We start from the raw sequence: 23,848 nt of genomic DNA on the forward strand, positions 1-23,848 counted from the left end.
AACGCTAGCTGATCAGCCTTACTCATTTGTAATCGCTAGAAATTGTGCTCCGCTGCGTGCTCTATGTTTGTGAACACCGAATCCACGTGGTAGACTCGGTCGCTACATCTAAGGTGCGCTCGCGTCGACATGACATGAGTGACAGATCGGCTAAACCAACGACAAATGATGCACATGTTCTAGGCTGCATTGTCGGCATAGAGACAATCATCTTTTGCTCCTAACTGCGCACAAAAACACCTGAAATACAATTTTTTTATTTATTGGCGCTTGCTTAACAGCCTGTATCATTCAAATCACATGGAGGACGATTTTATTAACTGCACGATAACGCTAGCAAGCCCTACACTTTTGAATGCTAGTTGGAGTTTTGATTGAGAACATTTATTAGTGAAAAATATATATTTCGTATTCTGTGATTTGTGGCTGAAAAACCCAAAACGTACGAAGATGTGAATGGCAATCGCTTTTGGGGAAATAATCTCTCGCACATCTCACTAGGTTATGATTTTACCCAAAGTTTATCGGGCAAACAAATGCACTGCGAAATTTATGCATGCGCTAAAATCTCCTCGTAAGCTGCTTTATATTCGCACAGATGTAGCGCCCAGTTTTTTTCTCAAATGAAGTAATTTCTTATTGTGTTTGTTTAATGTGCCTTTCTAGCTACATTACAGGAAAACTAACAAAGTGTGACTAAGCATCAAGGTTCAAGCTGACAACGCGCTTTATAACTGCAGCGAATGCTAAAATAATATATATTTTTACATTTTCTGACCTCGCTCATGCTTTCTCCAAAGCACCCCTCCCTCCAGAGACGTTAAATCAGCTGTCTTCAAACTGCATGGCCATCTTCATTGGAGGGTAAGCATCGCTGTCACTCTAATCGGAAGGCAGAAATATTAGGCAAATACGGTGTTTCTTTGTAATTGCAGATACGATACCACAAGGATGACTTTGACTTTCTGGTTTTATCTGATGGGGAGGTATCCGGAGGTGCAGGAGAAAATGCGTCAGGAGGTCCTTGACGCCTTCGATGCAGAGGTTAGCTGGTATTTTGAATACTTCTTCGCTAGATCATTATGATGTTTCTAATTTCTCTTAGAGGTATGTACACCCCTGTGCAATTTAGGAACAATAAAATGCGCTTGCTTCAGTTCAGGAGTTGGCGAAACTGCTCTAAAGCGTTCAGAAATAGCACTAATCTCGGTTGATCGTTTCAGTTTGGGTCCCGAACCAGCAAAACGGTGCCGCGAGATGACGCGACGGAGGCTTTCTTAATAATTTTTTCCACCAGGGCACCATGATACAATGCTCAGCACAGGAGTAATTCTATAAGGTTTTTCCGAGGTAGTCGACAGAAACCATATTATGTAAAACAAGTTGTACTGTACTGTGGCTCACATTACTAGACCAAACAAGACCATACCGGAATTTGGGATACCATACCTGTGCACGAGAAAATTTGAAAATTATACACGCAACCGTCTCAAGGTCGTGATAAAAAAATTAGGATAGTTCTGTCTCAGTTCTCGATGACTGAAACCTCCATGGACGTAAAGCCGCGTGGACAGCTGACCGTTGCTGGTTCAATACTGAACTCTTTCACTCTTCAAAACGTTTTAGTGTTAAATAAAGGTTGCAGTTTCTTGTCATGTTGCCGCATAATGGCTAAGGTACAGGCAGTCACTGGAATCTGCAGCGCACCTCTTGTCTTATTCCGCTATTTCGTGTAGATAGTTTATGAAAGCTTCGCGTAGACCAGTGCACACGGTAATGGAGACCTGCATCATTTCTTTGTCAATTTTTATACTTCTACTTTTCTGTCAGCTGCACGTGACTTCTACATGAGAGTGATGGGCTCCCCGAGCAGCTTGTACTTAACCCTGGCATGCTGTCGATAAAATCTTGTCAGTTATCTACCGAGGCAAGGTCTTTTCTTTAGTGCAAATACAATTTTGTCAGCACGTGGTCACCTCATTGAGCGGCACAGAAGCGTGCGTGACCCTGTCGGTAAAATACGAGGCATAAGAGGTGGCGTTGCTCTTTCCTCAACCTACAACGTGTCTTTAGAGACTGGAGGCCTAAAGAACAATCTCCTGTGCAGGAGCCCAGATGTACTACTTTTATTCAAGTCGCCATAAATTAAACTCCTATACGTCAATCGTTGCTCAATTTCTATCCTATGGTAATTTTGTAATAATAATACTAAAACTCAAAAATGAGCATAATCTTACACAATATTCATAAAAAAATTTCTTTACTGGGAGGAGTCGTCGTCATTATTGATGATACTAGTGACTAAGGCGCGAACCATTAATATACTCTTATAACATGTATAGTCGTAGGCAATACAAATTTCAACGCGGTGGGCGAGATCGAAGGTGCCCCTAGACTACGCGGTGGTAGCGACATGCGAAAAATTGCTTTAATCAATACCAGTAAGCGTACTGGTGCTGTGTCTCCGTTTCTTCCTCTGTCGGAACGGGCATGCAGTCCTCAGGCCCCTTCAACCACTCGCACCATGCTGACGTGTACATTGGACGCGATTTCTCCGTAGCTAATGTCAATGAGCAGCACGAATTTGTATGTCCATCATTTGAATGTGGCCTGTCGCTAGTTACTTGAAGAATTCAATTGTCACTAATAATGTACGACCATTGAATAATATTCATAGTTCTTACCATGCCGCTTCATGAAAAGGGAATCTTCTAAAAGATGCAGTGATCTTATGCAAGTTGTCCGGTACCTCTTCTGACCTTCGCTCGGGTGTGCCACTTACGTATGTGTTTCTTGTGCCTTTTTCAGGGAGACCACCTATCTCTGCGCACTGTTACGACTCTTCCTTACTCAAACCAAGTCATTTATGAGACCCTGCGGCTGTATCCACCAGTAATCATGTGAGAAACCTTCATTACCTCTTTGAGAACCACTTTCCGTGATTAGAGTACGGCACAAGTGAGCTAGCAGGTGTTTTCTTTTTTAAATTAAGTTTGTCATAGAAGCTACTAGCTAAACGGGCACTCTACACGAAAAGATGGTAGTCGACAAAGAGTAAGGTGCCAACGTAAGTAGTGCTTGTTCCGAGCTCATTGCGTTGGCTGAAAGTGTCCCATGAAACATGCAAAAACTTACTCTTCAAAGGAGTAGGGTAGTACATGGGGATGACCATCAAGCTTTTTAGCTCAATTTAGGTCAGCAAATCAATGATTTGGTATACTAATCCCACTTACCTACTACATACTTACACAGCTTGTAGCTTGTACCAGTTTTAATCGCCAATGAAGAAAATAATCGAGCACGAAATCCTATTTTTGGAGAACAAAAGCGCGCGTAGAAGGCAGTCACTATTGCTGTGCTTGGAACTGTTTCTAAGCTTCCCTAATGACGTCATTTGGGAATCGTGAAATTGCGTGAACCTGATGTTTCCACTTCCTCACCATGGTAAGTTCATGAGATGCAAGCAGATTAATGGCACTATCACCGAACTCCCCGAGTTCGATATGTTCAATCTACAGTATGGTTATTAGGCAGTTATTTTACATGAGCATCATTCAGTGTGTTCAATAGTATTTATGTTTCCCTTTACGCGGGTTTGCTATGTTCTGGTTTCGCTGCACTGACACGTGATGACGGAATCGTATACTACGGAAAGTATACTACTGAACTGTATTACGGAATTGTTAGTAGAATGAAGGTAGGGAGACACTTATTTTGATTTGATGTTAAAATATTTTTCGCAACGCTTGACCCGGCGTCACCCCATACTATTGTCACTTTATGACGTCAAATTCTTCAGATTTCCTGTAGCAATAAAGTTACTTATATATACGCTGCTCTAAAGAAAACAAAGAAGTAGTGCTGCACATGTTTCTTAAGTTACTAATCATTCTTGATCGGAAGAAGTCCGGAAGCAAAGAAATATTCGTAGACGGGAAAAACTCTCATCGCCTATAGTGTAGCTGATCTTTACATACAGAACGCAATTCAAATTTTTAATCACTTCTGCGTTAGTTTCTTGTTTGGTGGTTCGGGCTACACTCAAGCTGATGACATTTTTATTGTACAAGTATTTTCTGGCGCATGCCCCTCAAAATCTGCCCGTGACGGGAAAAGCATAATTGCCTGCATCTGCACAAAAATACGTAACTTTCTAAGTTAGGAGAGTTCATCGTTTGAATAGTGTAACTGTAGCTCATTGCTAGCTTTTAAGTGAAAAGGAACCATTTGAACCGCCAAAAAACAAAATTGATCAAAGAGGCTACCCATACGATGAGATTTATGCATACCCGTAGGCATACATAGGGTTCCACAGAAAATCCATGATGGTACGTATAGCAAGAGCGGGCAAACTGAAAACTGTGGGTGGGCCAACTTGAAATATAGGAACGGGCCAACTGAAATTTTGGTTGGCAAATTGAAATTTGGGCGTGGGCCAACTTACATTTTGGTGTTGGCCAACTTCAACTTCGGTAGTGCGCCAAATAAAATTTGGGGGTAGGCCAACTCAAAATTTGGGGGTCAGTCAGTTCAATTTTTCCCCTTTCGCTTACCTTGTGGTTGTGTTTGTTTATGGCAACGGCGGCAGCCGAAGCAAACCATGCTGTCATGATGCCGGGATTCAGGCAGTTTTTGGGTGCGAATACAGGAGCCAGTTTGTGGAAATAAGTATTACAGCTGAACGTGGGCGTTGATCTGACGCTTTCCAGGTTTATTTCTAGGCCCTGAAGTGTTCAAGCTTTCATTTAAGGCAAAGAAAAGATAAAAATAGAGAATTTTGTGCCAGGACCCTTTCGAAGTTTCGTTCGTTACGCGGATCCCTTTAGGATGTTTGTCGTATGAAACCGGCACGTTAGCATTTGTAACCAGCTTTAAACAAAGATATCGCAAAGAAAATTACTTTAACGAATTCCGGTTCACAGAACACTTTGAAACAATTCTGGTGATCGCATTAGCGGGCGGCCAAACCGATACGACTCCGGGAGCTTTAAAAGACATAAGTGTCGCACATGTTGTATTACATTTTGAACGCTAATATTGATGCTTATGAGTAAAAACGCTGTGTTAAATCACGTGCTTGTCATTACACTGCATTTCATTGTGGTTGGCGTGAATGATTGAAGGTTTGTTGTTCGAGATCAGGCAAAATTTTTGCTGAAGTCTCTTCGCACTGCGTTAGGAGCCACTGTTGAACCGGAGCCGAAATGAATTGGCGGTCGCATGCTGGCAGTGTGTTTGATAAAAGTCTTATCTGAAAATCAAGTGCTCTTTCAAACCCACATGACGAATGCAATAATTCTTCGTTATGCCATTTTAGGCAAAAGTAACTACCCAATCAAAATTATAAAGCAGGCTTTAAAGGGCAATGACGTTTTCAGATTAAACAATCATATCTTTCGGCTTGGCATTATAGTAAGTCAGTCATACTGCACACAATGCAGCAACGTTAAGTTGCTGCATTGTGTGCAGTATGCCTGACTGTAAAATGTAATTTCTGTAAAATGCTTAATAATTTTTTTTTTAAATAGGCGACTAATCGTGACAAGCATGGGTTCTCAGCTGACAATTTCGCAGAACAGCTACACCTACTAATTCAGCCGGCAAACGTCATCCCGCTTTTTGTATGTGGGCTCTTGTTATATTAAAAATGGCAAGGATAATATTAGCGCTAAAATGTGAAGGGCTTCCTTCGGAGCTTGTATGACAATTTTGAAAGTAAAGTGGTCGTGCAATCACATTTTATTATCTCGCTAATGAATATATCTACCACGTGTTCTCGACGCCTGATTAAAACCACGAGCTTATGGGGGCCCTTTATGGGCGCATCTTGCTTTAAGAGCACCAATTTAATTTTTCAGGGAACTTCCGCGCAATAATGTTGCGAAGCTTATTCAACTTGTCATAAGGTACTCAAGCAGTCTTTCAGGGCAAAAAGGACAGATAATACGGCAAGACTCTGTTGCAATGTTGCAAGGAATCTCACCTGCTATATGATTGAAATGCGTGCAATCTTTTGATTGGTTACACATTCACGTTTACGAATCTCCAATTCTTCTTCGCTAGATTTACTTCCCGATGTGCGGATGAAGACTATCGTTGCGGCAAGTACGTCATTAAGAAAGGAACCTCGGTTCTGGTGCCTACGTACCAGCTGCACCATGACCCGCAATACTGGAAGGAACCTGAAAAATTTGACCCGGAAAGGTGAGCGCACGTCGACGTTGTTGGAGGATCACTCATTTCAAATGAATGCTGATGGCTTTTTGCAGAGAACACGAATGGAGTGGTTTAACTTGTCTAAGGGGGACTACATTTTAACCTAAATTGGATTAATTGATATGTCTTCAAAAACAAGCAGTTCGCTGTGTTGAACACCTTGGATCCCGTGATCACACGGCACCTTCTTTCTTGAAACATGGACTTTTAAAAATTAATTAACTATACGAACTTAAGCTTGCTATATACATATTATAAGGGGGGGTTATTCGGGTCGTAGAGAAGCAGCGACCAACGCGGCAACAGCAGGTAGGGCGCAGCCAGCGAGCGAACTGGGTACGAGCCACGCGATGGCCATGGGGCTTTTCAGCCTGCCGATCTTCTTCGTCACGATCACCCCCGGAATTGAAGAGCAGCCATCTTGACGACCTAGGAAGAGGTGGGCGGATCGTAGTACTGCTTCAGCCGGTCAATATGTACAGTCTCTCGCCCTCATCGACGGAGATCGGGAGATGGCGATACGAGTTCGACCACGTAGTTCACTGGTGATGTTTGTGCAACCATGCGGTAGGGCCCGTGGTACTTCGGGAGGAGCTTGGACGAAAGGCCAGGAGCAGCAACAGGCGGGACCCAAAGCCAGACGAGTGAGTCGACGGGGAAGGGGTGAGGGGGAGGATTGAGGTCATGGCGCTCTTTTTGGTGGGACTGTTGAGCAGACGTCAAAGAACGGGCCAGTTGTCGGCATTTCTCGGCATGCTGAGCAATCGCAGAAACAGGTGAGCATTCAGCAGGGTCCGGCCGGTACGGGAGAACAGTATCAATGGTGCTGGAGGGATGGCGGCCTTAAAGCAGGAAGAATGGCGAGAATCCAGTAGTGGCTTGAGAGGCAGTGTTATGTGCGTAAGTGACGAACGGAAGTACAAGGTCCCAGTTGGAGTGGTCAGATGCAACATACATTGATAGCATGCCACCAAGAGTTCTGTTGAATCGTTCTGTTAAGCCATTGGTCTGTGGATAAGCAGTAGTAGTGCGGTGAATAATTTGGCATTCAGATAGGAGTGACTGCAGGACGTCTGAGAGGAATACGCGGCCCCGATCGCTCAACAGTTCGCGAGGGGCGCCATGGCGGAGAACGAAGTTGTTTAGTATGAACGAGGCGATGTCTTTTGCTGATGCAGCAGGCAAGGCGGCGGTTTCGGCATACCGTGTTAGATGATCTACGGCCACAACAATCCATCGGTTGCCAGCGCCAGTAGATGGAAGAGGCCCGTATATATCAATGCCGACGCGGTCGAATGGTTGAGCTGGGCAGGGAAGTGGTTGGAGAGGTGCGGTGGAGAGATGCGGGACACACTTGCGTCGCTGGCAGGCAATGCAGGAGCGCACGTATTTGTGGACGAAGGTGTACATCCCGCGCCAATAATATCGTAGGCGAAGCCGTGTGTAAGTTTTTGACACTCCGCCGTGACCACACTGCGGGTCGGAATGAAAAGCGGAGCATAAATCTTGTCGTAGGTGGCGAGGCACTACTAAGAGCCATTTGCAGCCGTCATTTTGGTAGTTGCGGCGGTATAAAAGTCCGTCGCGGATTGTGAAATGCTGCGCCTGGCGGCGTAACGCTCGAGGTGCCGAAGTTGCCGGAGGATTTGACAAAAGGTCGAATATCATGACGATCCATGGGTCTTTTCGTTGCTCCGATGCCAAGTCCAGGATGTCAAGTGGTGAGATGTCATGTCTATAAGTAGAAGTGCTGCTGTCTGAAGTAACTGGGGAGCGCGAGAGGGCATCGGCGTCAGAGTGTTTGCTTCCAGAACGATAGACGACACGGATATCGTATTCCTGGATTTGGAGGGCCCACCGAGCGAGGCGGCCCGACGGGTCTTTTAGGTTGGACAAGCAGCAAAGAGCGTGATGATCCGTCACCACGTCAAAGCGTCGACAGCAGAGATATGGACGAAATTTTTGAAGAGCCCATACGATAGCCAGGCACTCTTTTTCTGTGACTGAGTAATTGGCCTCAGGTTTCGTGAGGGCACGACTAGCATAAGCGACTACGTATTCGGCATTAGTGTTCTTGCGTTGAGCGAGCACGGCACCTAGGCCGACACCACTGGCGTCAGGGTGAAGTTCTGTAGGTGCGCTTGGATCAAAATGGCGCAAGACTGGCGGAGACGTGAGGAGGTGACGAAGAGTCGTAAAGGCATCACCAGAGGCTTCCGACCAAGCAGAAAGTTCATTGTCGCTTTGAAGAAGTTGGTTAAGTGGTGCGATCACTGTAGCGAAATTGCGAACGAAACGTCGAAAATAGGAGCATAGGCCAAGGAAGCTGCGCAGTGCTTTCAAGTTAGTGGGCTTCGGAAATTCGGATACGGCGCGAAGTTTATCAGGATCAGGAAGAATGCCTTCTTTGGAGACAACGTGGCCTAGTATAGTCAGTTTACGAGCTGCAAATCGGCACTTTCTTAAGTTAAGCTGGAGACCAGCATTCCGGAGACAGGTCAGAACTTGATGCAAACGCCGAAGACGGGTCGGAAAATCAGGGGAAAAGACGACAACGTCGTTGAGGTAGCAGAGGCAAGTATGCTACTTTAGGCCACGTAGGATGCCGTCCATCATGCGTGCGAAGGTGGCGGGTGCATTGCACAGACGGAACGGCATCACAGTTAATTCATACAAGCCATCTGGTGTTACAAATGCGGTTTTAGAACAGTCAGCGTCAGCCATGGGCACCTGCCAGTAGCCAGAGCGGAGATCTAAGGAGGAAAAGAACTCCGCTCCTTGCAAACAGTCAAGTGCGTCGTCAATACGTGGCAACGGGTATACATCCTTTCGGGTAATCTTGTTAAGCCTTCGATAGTCGACGCAAAATCGTATGGTGCCGTCTTTCTTTTTAACTAGGACGACTGGTGATGCCCAAGGACTACTAGAAGGCTGGATGACACCGCGATTGAGCATATCGTTGACCTGGTCATTGAGAACTTGTCTTTCAGTCGCCGATACTCGGTAGGGACGCTGTCGAATTGGTGCGTGGCTCCCAGTGTCGATAGTGTGCGAAACATTCGTTGTGCGGCCGAGTGATGTTGCTTGGCAATCAAAGGAGGAAGAGAAGCCTTGGAGCAAGCGAAGAAGTTCGTCGCGCTGCGTCGTCGTAAGGTCACTGGCAATAGCTGGCGTAAAAGAACCCGGTAGGGACTGTGGACGCGATGCCTCGAGAGCAGCAATATAAGTGGAGTCGTCCATCGTGTCAAATATTGAAGATGAAGTCAGTGGCTCTGCTCTGCCAAGGCTTTCACGGCGGCGTAAAGTAAATGGTTCAGCAGATGGGTTGGAGACGCACATGAGAGAGGCCCCAGCTTTGAACTCCAGGACGGCGAACGGCAGTGGTAGTGAACGGCGGCGAACTAAGAGTTCAGACGGAGCGAAGAGTACTGTGCCGTCATCTACATAATCACAAGAGATACTGACAAGGGTGGAAGACCAGGCAGGTATAAAGGTGTCTTCTGAAACAGAGATTTTGCGGCAGTGGTCCTTATGGTCAGTGATAAGATCAGTCGAAAACTGAAACAGCTCAATTTTGGCGCGGGCGTAGTCAATGATCGCATGATGTGTGGAGAGAAAGTCCCAACCTAATATGACGTCGTGTGAACATGATGGCAAGACGACGAATTCTATGATATAGAGGACGTCCTGAATGACGACACGAGCAGTGCAGGCGCCGGGTGGCTCGACGTGCTGCGCATTGGCAGTTCGAAGAGACAGTCCAGAAAGCGGCGTCGTCACTGTTCCGATTTTGCGGCAAATACGGGCATCTATCGCTGAAAGTGCAGCGCCGGTGTCGACAAGTGCTAGCGTCAATGTTCCTTCTATTGCGACTTCAATAACGTTCTTCGGGGAAGTGTGAGGCCTTATACATTTCGCTGGCACCGCAGTTCTCGCCTCCTGAACTGCGATATTTAGTTTTCCTGGCGCAAAGGGCTCCGACGCCGGTGCATGGGGGAAAGCGAGCGGCGGCGAGGAGAAGGTGAACGGCGAGCGGCGGAGAATGTGGTGTCGACAACAGGAGGAGATTCAAAGGTGTCCGAATAGTTGCGGCGTTGTTGGAAACGTGGCGCAAATGGACGCACATTGTTGGGGACGTTCGGTGTAAGGAGGCGACAGTGACGTGCTACGTGTCCAGCACGGCCACAATAAAAAGAAATTGGCCGATTATCTTCCGTGCGCCAATGATCTGGAGGTCGTGCATACTGCACCAGTGGCGGGACCGGAGCGGATACGGGTGGGCGCAAAGGCGGGCGAAGGGGACCGTAGGTCTGTGGTGCAGGCCTCGAAGCGACTTCGGCGTACGTCAGGGGAGCGGCAGCCGGAGCCTGCTGGAGAGAAGGTGGAATGTGGTCGGCTACCTGCTCCTTGATGACAGATTGGAGAGCGGGTGCCAACGGAGAATTTGACTGGCCGTGTGTGAGGAGAATCAGAGAAAGCTGACGAGCCACCTCTTCTCGGACGAACTCCTCGATCTGTAGCAGTAGCGACGTATTGTCCGGGGAAACAGCCAAGCTCGACATTGAAGTCGCCTGAGGAGGAGATTGGCGGGTGGCTAGGCGTTGTTTGCGGAGTTCGTCGAAGCGTTGGAAGAGACTGACGAGTTCAGAGACTGTCGCCGGATTTTTCGCCAACAGCATCTGGAAGGCGTCGTCTTCAATGCCTTTTAAGATATGGCGGATTTTCTCGGCATCAGTAATTGTGACGTCAACGCGGTTGCAGAGGTCGACAACATCTTCTATATAACTTGTAAATGTATCCCCGCACTGTTGCGCACGACTGCGCAAACGTTGCTCGGCGCGAAGCTTGCGAACGGCGGGGCGCCCGAGTACCTCCGTCACGTTAGTTTTGAAGGCTGGCCACGTCGTGAGATCACGTTCATGGTTGCGGTGCCACACGCTGGCGACACCGCTCATATAAAACGATACGTAATTCAGCTTTTTGGTGTCGTCCCAGTGGTTGTGGATGCTCACCCGGTCGTAGTCAGCGATCCAGTCTTCTACGTCATGGTCTTCGGTACCGCTGAAGATGGGTGGGTCGCGTTGACGCAGCGGGCCGGGGCAGACCACGGTAGTCACCGGGGCAGCGGGTTGTGGTTGCGGTGGTCCTTCTTCCGGCATAATGAAGACAGGCTGCAGTGTCCGGTTGCGAAGTTCCAGAATTCCGCTTGTACCCAGCAGCTCCACCAATTGTGAGGGGGGTTTATTCGGGTCGTAGAGAAGCAGCGACCAACGCGGCAACAGCAGGTAGGGCGCAGACAGCGAGCGAACTGGGTACGAGCCACGCGATGGCAATGGGGCTTTTCAGCCTGCCGATCTTCTTCGTCACAATATTATTATTATTATTATTATTTGTTTTGAACACATATACACATATACACAGGTATTAGGAAAGGGAAAGCGAGTAGCAGGCTGGCAACTGCCACCGGAAAGGGCACAACGCCTGCCTATTCTTCTGAAGGGAGGTGACAGCAACACAGAAATAGAAGATAGGAAGGAGGGGAGGAAAAAGGAAAGAGGAAAGGAGAGCAACAGGACACTGCAACAGGACAAATCTAAAGACTAAAGTAGAACTCTGCAGCCAGAATTAAAGTGACGCCGCGTCGGACAGCCTCCACAATTATCAACCGCATCCATGGCAGATTCCCTATTCGGCTAATTGTGTTCTCCACGATGAGACGCCAAGTAAAGCTGCACGTAATCACCGTTTCACCGTTAGTCGGTTCACAATATACACTGTAAGGTGTTTGAACTCGCCACCTCCCATCTTCGAAGGAAGAAGCGTTAGGGTACAGTACTGATCGCACACAGCAGGGCCGGTCACTGAAGGTCATGCTACTACAGAATGTTCAATGTTCATGCTACAAACGTGAACCTAAGTTAGTTCGTTCTATAAAGGTTAGTAGGGCGCGATGGGCCTGATCACGTTTAGATGCACAGCCACTGGGGTATAAACATTCCTCGAGTGTCGCACACCGCAGGCCAAGGAGATGATAGTTTCTCACTAGCGACATGCGCTGCGCACTGAAAGCGCAACACTGAAATATAAGGTGCTGAAGTGTCTCGTAGCAGCCACAAGACGTACACAATGGACTTTCCGCATGCCCTTGTCTGTATAAACGTTCGTGCACGTTCACGCAGCCAACCCTTAGCTTGAGCAGTTGTGCTCTAGCGCGACGAGTCAAGCCTCAACCACGAACACGGGGCGGGGCGAACTCGAGAAAAATTCGCTCATTTTTTACCTCTCACGTTACACCCAATACAATTTCAGTCATGACCACATTAGAGTTCCATTTTGCAGGACCAACTAAGGTAGAATACAAACAGCATACTTAGCCCCACCCTTCGTAAATACACATCCTAACACGATCACTATTGCGCAAAACGTCATATCATTAAATTGCTTTAAAACTGCTATGAAAAATATTTGCTTTCCCTTTCTGATTGACATTGTGCTAATTAGTTTCTTGTGTGTTTTATGCATAATTATTTTAAGTCGGTTTCATATTGCGCTTGTATATATCTAAGACATTTTTCGTATTCATATTACTGTGTTGGACCTAACCTGTTTCTTACTTAGAAAGTTGTACAATGATTCTTGTATTTAGTATCCGCACATTTGTAATGTATGCTATGTATGTGCAATCCACGCTATTGATATGTGTGTATACTATATTTTATGATGTGCTACCTTACCGCTGAGCAATGTATGGGTGACAGCGCCTTAGTCAGGCAGATAATGCTCTGCCTTTAGCCTTGCCATCCAAGACCTTCACCGTGCCTAAATCAATGCTGAATAAATAAAATAAATATACCTCATTGCCGTTCAAGGTATGCTGGGTTTCCGTAGACATAATTCTGACCGGCTGTGTTGGTGGCGTCTTCTTGTGGCGCAGAGTTTAAACCGGAAGGACACACTGTTAAAATTGAAGTAACTAGCCATGCTGTACCTATGCGCTCGTGTAAAACGTCCGCAACGACGCAATCGCCAACATGCAGTACCTTTTCTTGGATATTACTTCGACTTGGGCACTAAAGTAAGGCAAGCACGTTTCACGTATTGATGTCGGACAAAGCGTCACACAATGTAGCTAACAGCGTTGCTACTATCATCCACGTTTACCGTAGCCCGGTAATGACGTAGAGACCGATACACGTAAGGACAGCCTAATACGCTCTGATGAAGGCAACCGAGCAGATAGAAAAGCAAAGACGAAGAACAGATCCCAAATTATTGCGGGTACAATCCAATGTGTGCTGACCATTCGCCGAATGAATATAAATGCCATATATTTTAGCACTGCTCACGAATTTATATATATTCACAGGCTTTTGCTATATATGAATGACGATTGTATGCATCAATACACGAGACTCACTGTGTATACATTACACTGCACATTGCCTTTATTATTATTGAAACGACTCGGAAGCCGTGATGTAAAATATTCATCGTGGATACGATGAAATTTAGGCATATTTTTCTGCCAGCTTCCGAAAACAGTTTACATAATTTGTTGTGGCCTCACAGACCACGATCATCACCGGTGAAGTATGGTTCTATTACCGGCAGTCGCAATCGAAACATGACACGCATAAACCATATGACAAAGTACCATGTTGATGATGTGATAACTTTATTTGGAATCCGGCGATTGGGAGGCCCGGGCCTGGGGCCGCCTAGATGGCCACTGGGAGCTGCTGCTCCCGTGCGGCTTCCTTGGCTCGCTGGACGGCCCAAAGTTGGTCTTGGAGTTCTGAGCTGAGCAGCACGGCCGACCACCGCGCCCGTAGATTTTCTGGGGAGACTGCCATTTTATTTTGGTATATTTCACATCCCCACAACATGTGTTGAAGGGTGGCTCTAACAGACTTGCATAGCTTGCACATATCGCTCTCGTATATATCGGGGTAGAAAGTTTTTAGTTGCGCGGGACTCGTATAAGTTTCTGTTTGTAGTCGCCTCCAAGTAACGGACTCAGCTCTGTTCAGTTTAGTGTGAGGCGGTGGTAATACTCGCCTCCGATTTTGATAGAATTTGGTAATATCACCAAATCTTGTTAATATATCTTTTTCTCTCCAGACTTCCTCCTCCGCGTTCTCCTGACCGATGGAAGTCACTCTTTGCTCAGCTCGGCGAGTAAGACCTCGAGCTTCGCGGTGTGCTACCTCGTTGAGGTTGACTGCGGGAATGTCTGGAGTTGTATGCGCTGGGAACCAGAGCAATTGCCTGCCGTTCTTCTCTGCATCGGAGAACTTTGCTTCATTGACTCTGATGATGTGCCATGCCTCAGGAGAGATCCTACCTTTTGCATAATTTCTAATGGCCGCTTGAGAATCGCTTATGATGTACTGAGCATTCGTGGAGACCAATGCTAGGGCAATGGCTACCTCCTCTGCGGTCTCGGAATGTTTGGTATTAACTGATACGCTTGTAAGGGGTTTTTGGGTGTGGTCTACGATTACTGCTACATAGCTATTTCTGTCTGGGTATTCAGCCGCGTCTACGAAGATTGCTCTGTCGTCTGACCCAAAGCTTCGGATAATTTTCTCTGCTCTACTCTTGCGTCTGCCGTCGTTGTAACCTGGATGCATGTTCTTGGGTATATTTGGTACTAGGAGTTTGTCACGAATTTCTCTGGTTATCGTCCTCTTTTCCCCGTATAGATTGTGATAATTCATTCCTAGTTTGCTTAGTATATGCCGTCCCGTTTTGGTTTTGGTTAGTCTCTCTGCTTGAGATGTTTGTTGTGCTTCTATGAGTTCGTCCAGTGTGTTGTGGAGTCCTAACTTTAGCAAGAGATCCGTGCTCGTACTGATGGGAATCCCTAGAGCTAGTTTGTATGCTTTTTTTATCATGTTGTTAATTTTACGCTTTTCAGCTGCAAACCAATTGTGGAAGGCTGCTATGTATGTGATCTGACTGATTACGAATGATTGTATAAGCCGTATGATACTTTCTTCCTTCATACCTTGGTGCTTGTTAGTAATTCGTTTGATTAATCTCATGGTGTTTGTTACCTTTGTGTCTAACTTCTTTATGGTTTCCCTATTTGTGCCTTTGTTCTCGATTACCAGACCCAGCACCTTCAGCTGGTTGACAATTGGGATATTCCGCCCGTTCTTGGTGTGTAGCTTGATTTCCTCATGAGCCTTGTTTCTGTCGTATCCTTTGGGAGGCCTGCCTCTAAGTGTGGGGCGGTACAATAGAAGTTCAGATTTCTCTGCAGAGCATGTGAGGCCTGTTCCTATGAGGTGTTCCTCTACTGTGTTAATTGCAGTCTGGAGTCGTTGTTCTATTGATCCGTCGCTGCCATCACAGGTCCAGATAGTAATATCGTCCGCGTAGATTGTGTGATTCAGGGACTCTATGTGATTTAATTTTTCGGGGAGTCCCATCAAGACGAGATTAAACAGCATCGGCGAAATGACAGCGCCTTGAGGCGTGCCGCCCCCCCCCCCCCCTATGTCGATCTCGGGCGACTTGAGCCCTCCGACGGAGATGACTGCTTTCCTGTCTGATAGGAAGCTCTTGATGTAGTTATACGTCCGTTGCCCTAGTCCTATTCGTTCGATGTTTTCCAATATGGTTGCGTGGTTGGCATTATCGAAAGCTTTTTTAAGATCAAGGCCCAAGATGGCCCTTGTCGAGCGCGTGTTATAATCGATTATCTGATGCTTAAGTTGGAGCATCGCATCTTGTGTCGAAAGATTTTTGCGAAATCCTATCATTGTATCTGGGTATATGTTATTATCCTCTAAGAAGTTGTCTACTCTGTTTAAAATGACATGTTCCATTAATTTTCCGACGCAGGATGTTAGGGAGATTGGTCTGAGGTTGTCTATCTCAAGCTTCTTACCGGGTTTTGGAATAAGCGTTATCGTCGCTTTCTTCCATTGAGCTGGCACTTCTCCCTTTACCCAACACTCGTTTATGTATTCTGTTAGTTTGGCTATCGATTCATCATCCAGGTTCCTGAGAGTCTTGTTGGTTATACCGTCCGGGCCTGGGGCGGATTTGGTGTTTAACTTTTGTAGGGCCGCGCGGATTTCTGCCTCCGTGAGTTCCTCGTCTAATTTTGCGTTTGTATTCCCGCTGTAGATAGGATAGATGCAAGGGGGTGCCTGTTTTAAGTATTTCTGCTGTAATTCATTGAGAAATTCCTCTTCTGTACCCTCATATGCGTGTATTAACTTATTAATGGCTTGCATGTGATTTTTCTTGTTATTGTCATGGTCAAGCAGGAACCTGAGCATGTGCCACGTTTTGCCGGTGCTTAATTGTCCGTCCATGGAATTACATATCTCGTCCCATTGTTGTTTGGTCAATTGCTTAGCATGTTCTTCTATTTTTTTGTTAAGGAGTGCTATGCGCTTTCTTAACTTTCTGTTATGCTTCTGACCGCTAAGTCTATTCTGAAGCGACTGCTTAGCTTCCCACATGTGGAGAAGTCTGCTGTCGCATTTATCCAAGTTAGATTCAGGTGGAGCTATTTTTGTGGCAGCTTTGACGTCATCACTGAGCTCCTTAGTCCATTGTTCTATGTTTGCGATTGATCGTTGCTGTGTCTTCTCTCGCGTTCTACGAAATAGTTCCCAGTCTACTAATTTGATCTGTCGTTCCTTGGGTCTATTCGGCCCTTCTCTGACGTGTAACTCTAATATGCGGTGGTCACTACCCAAGTCTTCCAGTGTGTTGCGCCAGGTCGCCTTTTCGATATTCTTGGTAAAGGTTAGGTCTGGGGTTGTGTCCCTGTTTAGCGCCGTGCCTACTCTGGTTGGAGTGGCGGGGTCTGTGACGAGCGTGAGGCCTAATTCTTGTGAGTCGTTCCATAAGTCCCTTCCTTTTGCTCTGGTATATAAGTATCCCCACGTGGTGTGTGGGGCATTGAAGTCTCCTCCTATAACTACCGGATTTTCTCCAGCAAGTCTGAGTGTTTTCTGGAATAGGTTCTTGAATTTGTGTTTATGTAGCATGGGGTTACTATAAATGTTGAGAATAAATAAGCTATGTCCTGTCTTTTTTTGTGGGATGAGTTCCAATAGAATATTGTCAATGTGCGTTATTCCTGTGTTGTACTGCATGCAAGTTATGTTTCTTTTTACCAGCGTAGTTAATGCCCTGGTGTCCCCTTCGGCATAGCCAAAAGATCTGTATCCTGCTAGCTTCGCAATCCCGTGTGTTTCCTGCAGAATTATGACGTCCGGTGTATCCTTGTCTTTCAAATACTGCTGCAAAACTGACTTTTTGTTTTCGTAACTTCTACAATTCCACTGCCATATCCTGAACCCTTCTTTAGCGCGCCTCATTTCGGGTGCGACCATGGGAGGGAGACGGGAGGTTGGAGAGAAGCTGATCTTATATAATTATGTGGTTGTGAAGTGGGTAAGGATGGTGGTGCTTCTGACGCAACGGAGGGGAGTCCATTACCTGGTGAGTGGTTTGCCTCTAGGATGTCTAATCTACTTATAATTGCTGCTATTGCCTTAGCCATTTGATTCATCATTTCGTCCCGTTTTTCATTTGACTTTTGTATTTCTCCTAGGCTCTTTTGAATATCGGCTAATGCTTTATCTACCACTGCGTTATCTTGTTTATCACTGATGGCTTGGGCCTTGCGTTTGAGTGGAGGGGGGTCATCCCCTTCGTCCATCTTATTGTCCGGAATTTCAAATGGCTCTTTCGTGCTCGCCTGTGGAGCGGGAGTTACCTGATTTATTTGTTTTTTTCCTTCCTTGAGAATTTTGATTTCATCGCTCATACGTGCTAGCAAAATCCTCAACTGTGCGTTCTCGTGTTTTAGTTGCTTGATCTCGTTATTAATGGCAGTCTCCCCACCAGCCCCCGGGCGCACGCCATCGACCACGTCTGCCCAGCTCACCGTGTTAGTCTGGTTTGCTGAAGAGGATGGCCTAGTTCTGGACCTGGATCTGGATCGTGTACCCGGTGTCCTGGAGTCGGACCGGGATAAGGATCTGGTGGTGGATGGAGACCTTGTTCTCGATCTGGAGCGTCGTTCCCTGGCGTTTAGGAGGCCAAGCGTTCCGCGAGACTCTGCTCTGTCTTATCTGGAGATAGCGTCTTCATGTTCCTCTTGTCGTTCTCGTTGCAGTCTGTGCCATTGTCTCTGTTTAACGATGAAGGGCTGCTTGAATTTGGCTTTGCACGTCTTGTCTGCGGTCGGATGGTCCTCGCCGCATAACTGACATTTAGGTTGGCACGTGTGGTCTTTATTTGGGTTTGATGTTCCACATCCCGCACAAATCTTGTTGTCAGGGTTGGGACATACATCTCCTCTATGTCCAAGTCTGTTGCATTGATGACAGAAGTCCACTTGTTTCCTGTACAGGGAGCAAGGGAGTAGCGCTGCCCTGTATCGGACGTACGTGGGCACTTTGTGTCCTTCAAAGAGCACAATCACTGTGGTAGTATTACTGAGTCTTTTTGCTGCTATCGCCGTTGGGTTTTTACTCGTAACCACCGCTGCTGTGATGTCTCTTGGGCCCTCGTCGAGTGGGATTCCTCTGATGACTCCTTTGGCCGTCATGTCAGGCGCTGTCTCGTAAGCATTGGTCTCGTAAAACTTGTCTTGAATCTTGATACGTGCTACTTCCTGATATTTGTTTGCCCGCTCTTGATCCGAGGTACTGACGATGAGGATATTTTGATAATTGTTGGGGCAGACAATGTCCTCCTCCCTTTCGTCTCGAGGAATACCTGCCGCATCTTGTACCGCAGCTGTGAGGGGAACTATACCGTGCTCGGATAATTTGAGTCCTCCACGTGGTCTGATCACAACCTTGTAATCCCCTCTTGGCAAATGTGGCATTCTGCTTGCCTTGCGTATTTGCTCTAGCCGGCCTTTCCATGGGTTATTGTTGCGCTTGTCGAGCCGCGTCGGCGACAAGGTGCTCTCGCGATGTTGGGAGGTTCGCCGGTCTGATCTTTTGTGTCTGACCTCCTTCCATCCCTTGCTTGTATCCATTTCTTCCTGGGATATGCTGCGCCCCTCTACGGTGACTTCCATAATTGAGAAAATGATCGGCAAATGTTGAGGAAGCCGGCTCCGGCGCGTGGCCTCGCGGCTCTGCCGCCACGAGGTCCGGCCAAAATATTGTCGTAGAGGCTTGAAAAATGGGAATCCCACCTGGTTTTCGGTATCCACTTGTTCCTGGGAACGAGCTGAGTCCGTTGGCGTGCAATAGCGGGTGGCTTTTTGGCGATTTGCGCTAGAAGAACATTCGTAGAATACGGAGCCGACGTGATGTGCATCCGCTCCCTCCGGCTTCTTCTTCTTCTTCCCGACAAAGTACCATGGATGTCACACTTTCATGTTTATCTTTTGACACAGAAAAGTGGCTTTCGCTGAAAGGAACAAGGGGCACCCGCTGTATTGTCTTCGTACATGGAGACGCTCCTATTGCCGTCTAAGTGTCGGCCCGCTTAGCGAAGCTATTATATTTCTCAACTGTCTTCGAGTTGGCCACCTCGTTAAAAAGACGAACTAATTTATCGACCGGCTCTTCTGGTTCCGCGAACTTCGAATTGCATTCTGCTGTATCGATTCTGGTATAGAAGGCGATGCTATGTTCTGAACAGTCAAGCTCTTTTTAAAAGAATGTAGTGGCGTCTTGTATATGATTATTAAATTTCTGTTATAGAATTACAGCAGGACGGGTGCTCTTAAGGGAACTTAGTGGTCACTATTAGAATTTCATTAAATGTGTGTGATAGAATGAAAGCACGAAGAAGAATTCAGTGGAGTTTTGCAGAGGCTTACCAAATTTCGGCGACGATATGAACTCAGGAATACTGTTTCGAAACGTAGTGGTTACTTGAATAGGTTTAATAAATATCTATACTGGAATAAAGCCAAGAAGAAGGCTCCTTAAGGATTGCGGGTTGTGATAAGTAGAGACCTAATACATGTATGCGATCGATCGAAAGCCGGGAGAAAAATGCATTGCCAACCTGGCGAGCTTTAGTAACGGTCGGTCACAGAATCAATGCCTGAAGAAGCCTCTTAACGCAATGTAGTGACGACTTTGTTGTACTATTTAGGCCAGCAAATTTATGTTCTTTCTACGACGCCCTTACTCCGCTAAGACTGTATTTAGAATAATATTGAATCTGTAAAAGATGCAAATATTTTTACTGTTGTGTATCGACAGCGTACATTAGAACCGCAGCGTTCGGATCTGCTTATCGCTTCATGCACGGCCAGGAACTGAAATTGCGCTACGGCACCTCTGCTATACATTGTCCTTCGGTGTCTCTGGGGCGCGTTATTTTGGCCAACGAGATATCGGTCTGATGTGTACGGTACGGTGCATGCCCACAGGAAACACTGAAGTTGGTATAGAACTAAACACAAGGCGCAGTTCTAGACATAAGGTACAGAACTCAGCATAAGGTGCATATGGTGCAAAGTGCTTCACGAACTCCCTTATGTAGATCTTTCATAGTAAATGAATGTTGCACATGTCTTAGTTTCTCAACTGAACTTCAATCATTTCTGAAATACTTATTTATCTCTCGTTTTACCAGTGTATTGTACTTATCATGATGGATTACACGCAACTTTATGGCTATTGGTGTTCAGCAACATTCCCACCAAATGAAGTGGTGGAAGCGAAACCATTAGTAATCTAATAATGGTAAACAGAATGAAATCAATATGAAGGCACCAGTACGCAGAACAAGTTCTAACATACGATTATTACACTGTGCGATTGCTCGTTCTCTTGAATTGCATTTTTTTTCTGTTATTGAACAGAACGATGTCAGACAGAATCCGCAAACAATTAGTGTATCGTGGGTGCTGCAGATATGCCAGCTTATTAATTACAAGGGAGAAGTGGTCCTTACAATTTTGTGCCACTCAGCGATTGTACATTGCTGTTTCTGCAACATTGCTACAACGCTGTACAAAGCATTGAGAAAGAGAGCACGAGATTGGTACTCTAGACGACAAAGTTTGGGCTTGCAGCCATTTTTTCGTTGTTGTTGTTGTTGTTGCGAGTACCCATAAATATATTTCCATGTTTGCATGGCCTTTGTGCCACAATGGATTACATATACGTTTCGGCACCGCGCTAAGTATGCCGGCCGTGGTAACTATCGCGAAACACCGAACAAAAAAAAGTGCATTAAGCGGTAACTTAAAGGCAGACATCTGGCTACTGAAGATCGTCTGGTGCCACTGATGAGGTCGCTGTTTCGCCAGTGGTTCTAGCTGCCTAGACTATTTCTGCCAGAGGTGAAGGAGTACTGTAAGGCCTTAGTTACTGAAACGAAGCCGGTTATTGCTTGATACTTGTTAACTGAGCATAAGATCGGAGATGGCATTGTTAGTCATTCTCCTTAGGAAAATACAATATTGGCCGAATTAGCTTTGTTGCACATTAGGCAAGTAAGGTTTCTCTTTTTCGGGGGGGGGAGGAGGGGGCAACAATGCGTGGAACGCCAAAATATTTGACCGCATGTTGAGAAGAGGTAATATGGCAATTGCTACGTTGAGCGATTGCTACTAAGGGGGAGGGGCTGCAGAGAAGAAGCTGACTTCATTTACTTCATCACAACATATGCGCAGGTAATAGCTGAACTTAGCTATTCAGTTAATCACTGGGCGTCACACACTTTCTCATCCGTCGCCTCCATTATTGAAACCACAAAAAAGTACTTTAGAATATCGATTAGACTGTCGTATATTTTTTTTTTCTTTTCTCACATAGAGCTGGTCGTTTATCACGCTGTCAATTATCCGCCAAAAATATTTAAAAATCCGCACAGAGCATGAGGAATACTCCTTCATACATGCAACTAAGTAGTCAAACGTATCTGAAACAGGCTACCATTAACCCGTTTTGCTGAAAGCTAGATTTTATGCGGAAAAATGCAATAAGACTTTCATATAAAGAACAACCATTAAACTTCGACTGTAGTTCTTTTCCCACCATGAATATGACTCTGCTTACTACGCAGAATAAGTAAAATTACATTTTATGTTCTATCGCTTTCGGTTCCCTTGTATTGCTGTCGAAATAAAGCAGTACCAGCTCACTGAGTTAGTCACTGTTTGAATACATCTTAACTGCAGGTTCAGTCCGGAAAACAAGAGCTCCATCAACCCGACTGCCTACCAGCCTTTCGGCCTGGGACCGCGCATATGCATCGGTCAGCGTCTAGCGCTTGTTGAGCTGGTTTCAGCTGCCGCGCAAACGCTGCGCCACTATCGTATCGTCCTGGGCAAAAGTCAAAAGGTATTGGACCATGCTGCACAGCATCCATTGCGTGAATATCGTTCTTATGTCAAATAGGCAACCGGCAGGTGTTGTTAATAATGCCGTTCTTTATGTAAAACCTCTTCGTTTTCTCACGTCGTGAAAGTCATTTTGGTACTTTACCAAATCGCGTCATAATCTTTCATGATTGTTAGGGTCACTCAGATTTATTTTTATTAATCTATAAAATGATGCTGAGTAGAAGGTATATTGCTGTTGTTGTTGTTGTCGTTTTTCTTAAATCCTTCACTCACGTTTTATACCGACGAAATCATTTGATAGAACGCTTCTGGCTTCCTTAAATATTGCGCAGCAGAAATGCTTAATTGTGCACTGCTTATAAACTGTTCCTATGAAGACACTTTTTTACCTTCTTTTGCAGCGGGACCTCGAGATTGGCACCTACTCTGTTATGGCCGCACCTAAAGAGAAAGTGTTGATCCGATTGCATAGGTTGAACGGGGTTAAGTGAATTCCCAAGTGACTCTACTGTGGAAACTCGTACTTTTGAATCGCAGGAAATGGCACACTTAATGCAATAGTTCGTAGCCCAACGTGGTAAGGCACAGTTGATAAGTCACTGCTATTTGTATGTTATAATTATGCAATGAATAAAATTAAATTATGAAACATTATTGTGAAATCTGAAATTATTAATGCCGGCATTGAGCATGGTCTCGTTGTATGATGGTGAAGAATAAAAACTATTACGTTTGCTCATGCAGCCTACTGTGAGAGAAATGGTCTATGAAATAAACTACCGCAGGTTTGATCGCAATTTGTCTCTCTTACGTCGCCCCTCCGCAGTGAGAATAAGCGCCTTGCAACGAATTAGGGATAGCTCTAAAACAACAATTTTAATCTCAAGATTGTTATTGTTGCAAAACAAGCATACAAGGTCCATTTATACAATCATTGGTTTGTTTTTCAGAACGTTTTTGAAGGCGCAATAAAAAACTGGCTGTGGCTTAGCTAAGGTTAAGCCCAGGATGCGAAGCATACTAGCCTTTATTTTAACGCGACAGCGTTAAGGAGCTCGTGTCGCAGAAAAGCCGGTGTCGTCGGCGTCGGCTCAGGCGTGCGGCGCTTGCTCAGGCGCACATTTCGTTGTCGCGCCGAACGCTGCGTTGCTCGACGCTCACCGCGTCCGATGCGGGGCGCGTAGTCGCTGCGCCGTAGCAAAGCCACCTAGAAACAGTCTCTGTAGCACCCCGCAACCTTCGCTTCTCATTCCAACGAGCAGCTCTGTCTCCAGGAGGCATCTCACCTCGTGAGTGTCTAGCAGAGGCAAGCGCAGCTGCTTATATACC

The 23,848-nt window shown here is 46.0% G+C and overlaps 1 protein-coding gene across 1 annotated transcript in view; it reads left to right on the top strand.

Annotated features, from left to right (window-relative positions):
- Positions 1-23,195, top strand: part of LOC135909720 (cytochrome P450 3A6-like) — a 57,112-nt gene extending 33,917 nt beyond the window's left edge. The window contains exons 10-15 of the mRNA XM_065441765.2: positions 801-864; positions 936-1,044; positions 2,809-2,900; positions 6,064-6,204; positions 22,355-22,517; positions 22,921-23,195. Coding sequence (XP_065297837.1) covers positions 801-864; positions 936-1,044; positions 2,809-2,900; positions 6,064-6,204; positions 22,355-22,517; positions 22,921-23,010 — 659 coding nt within the window. The 3' untranslated portion in view covers positions 23,011-23,195. The remainder of the gene's footprint in view (positions 1-800; positions 865-935; positions 1,045-2,808; positions 2,901-6,063; positions 6,205-22,354; positions 22,518-22,920) is intronic.
- The last annotated feature ends 653 nt before the right edge of the window (positions 23,196-23,848 follow it).

This window comes from Dermacentor albipictus, chromosome 8, assembly GCF_038994185.2.
Source record: "Dermacentor albipictus isolate Rhodes 1998 colony chromosome 8, USDA_Dalb.pri_finalv2, whole genome shotgun sequence".
NCBI lineage: Eukaryota > Metazoa > Arthropoda > Arachnida > Ixodida > Ixodidae > Dermacentor > Dermacentor albipictus.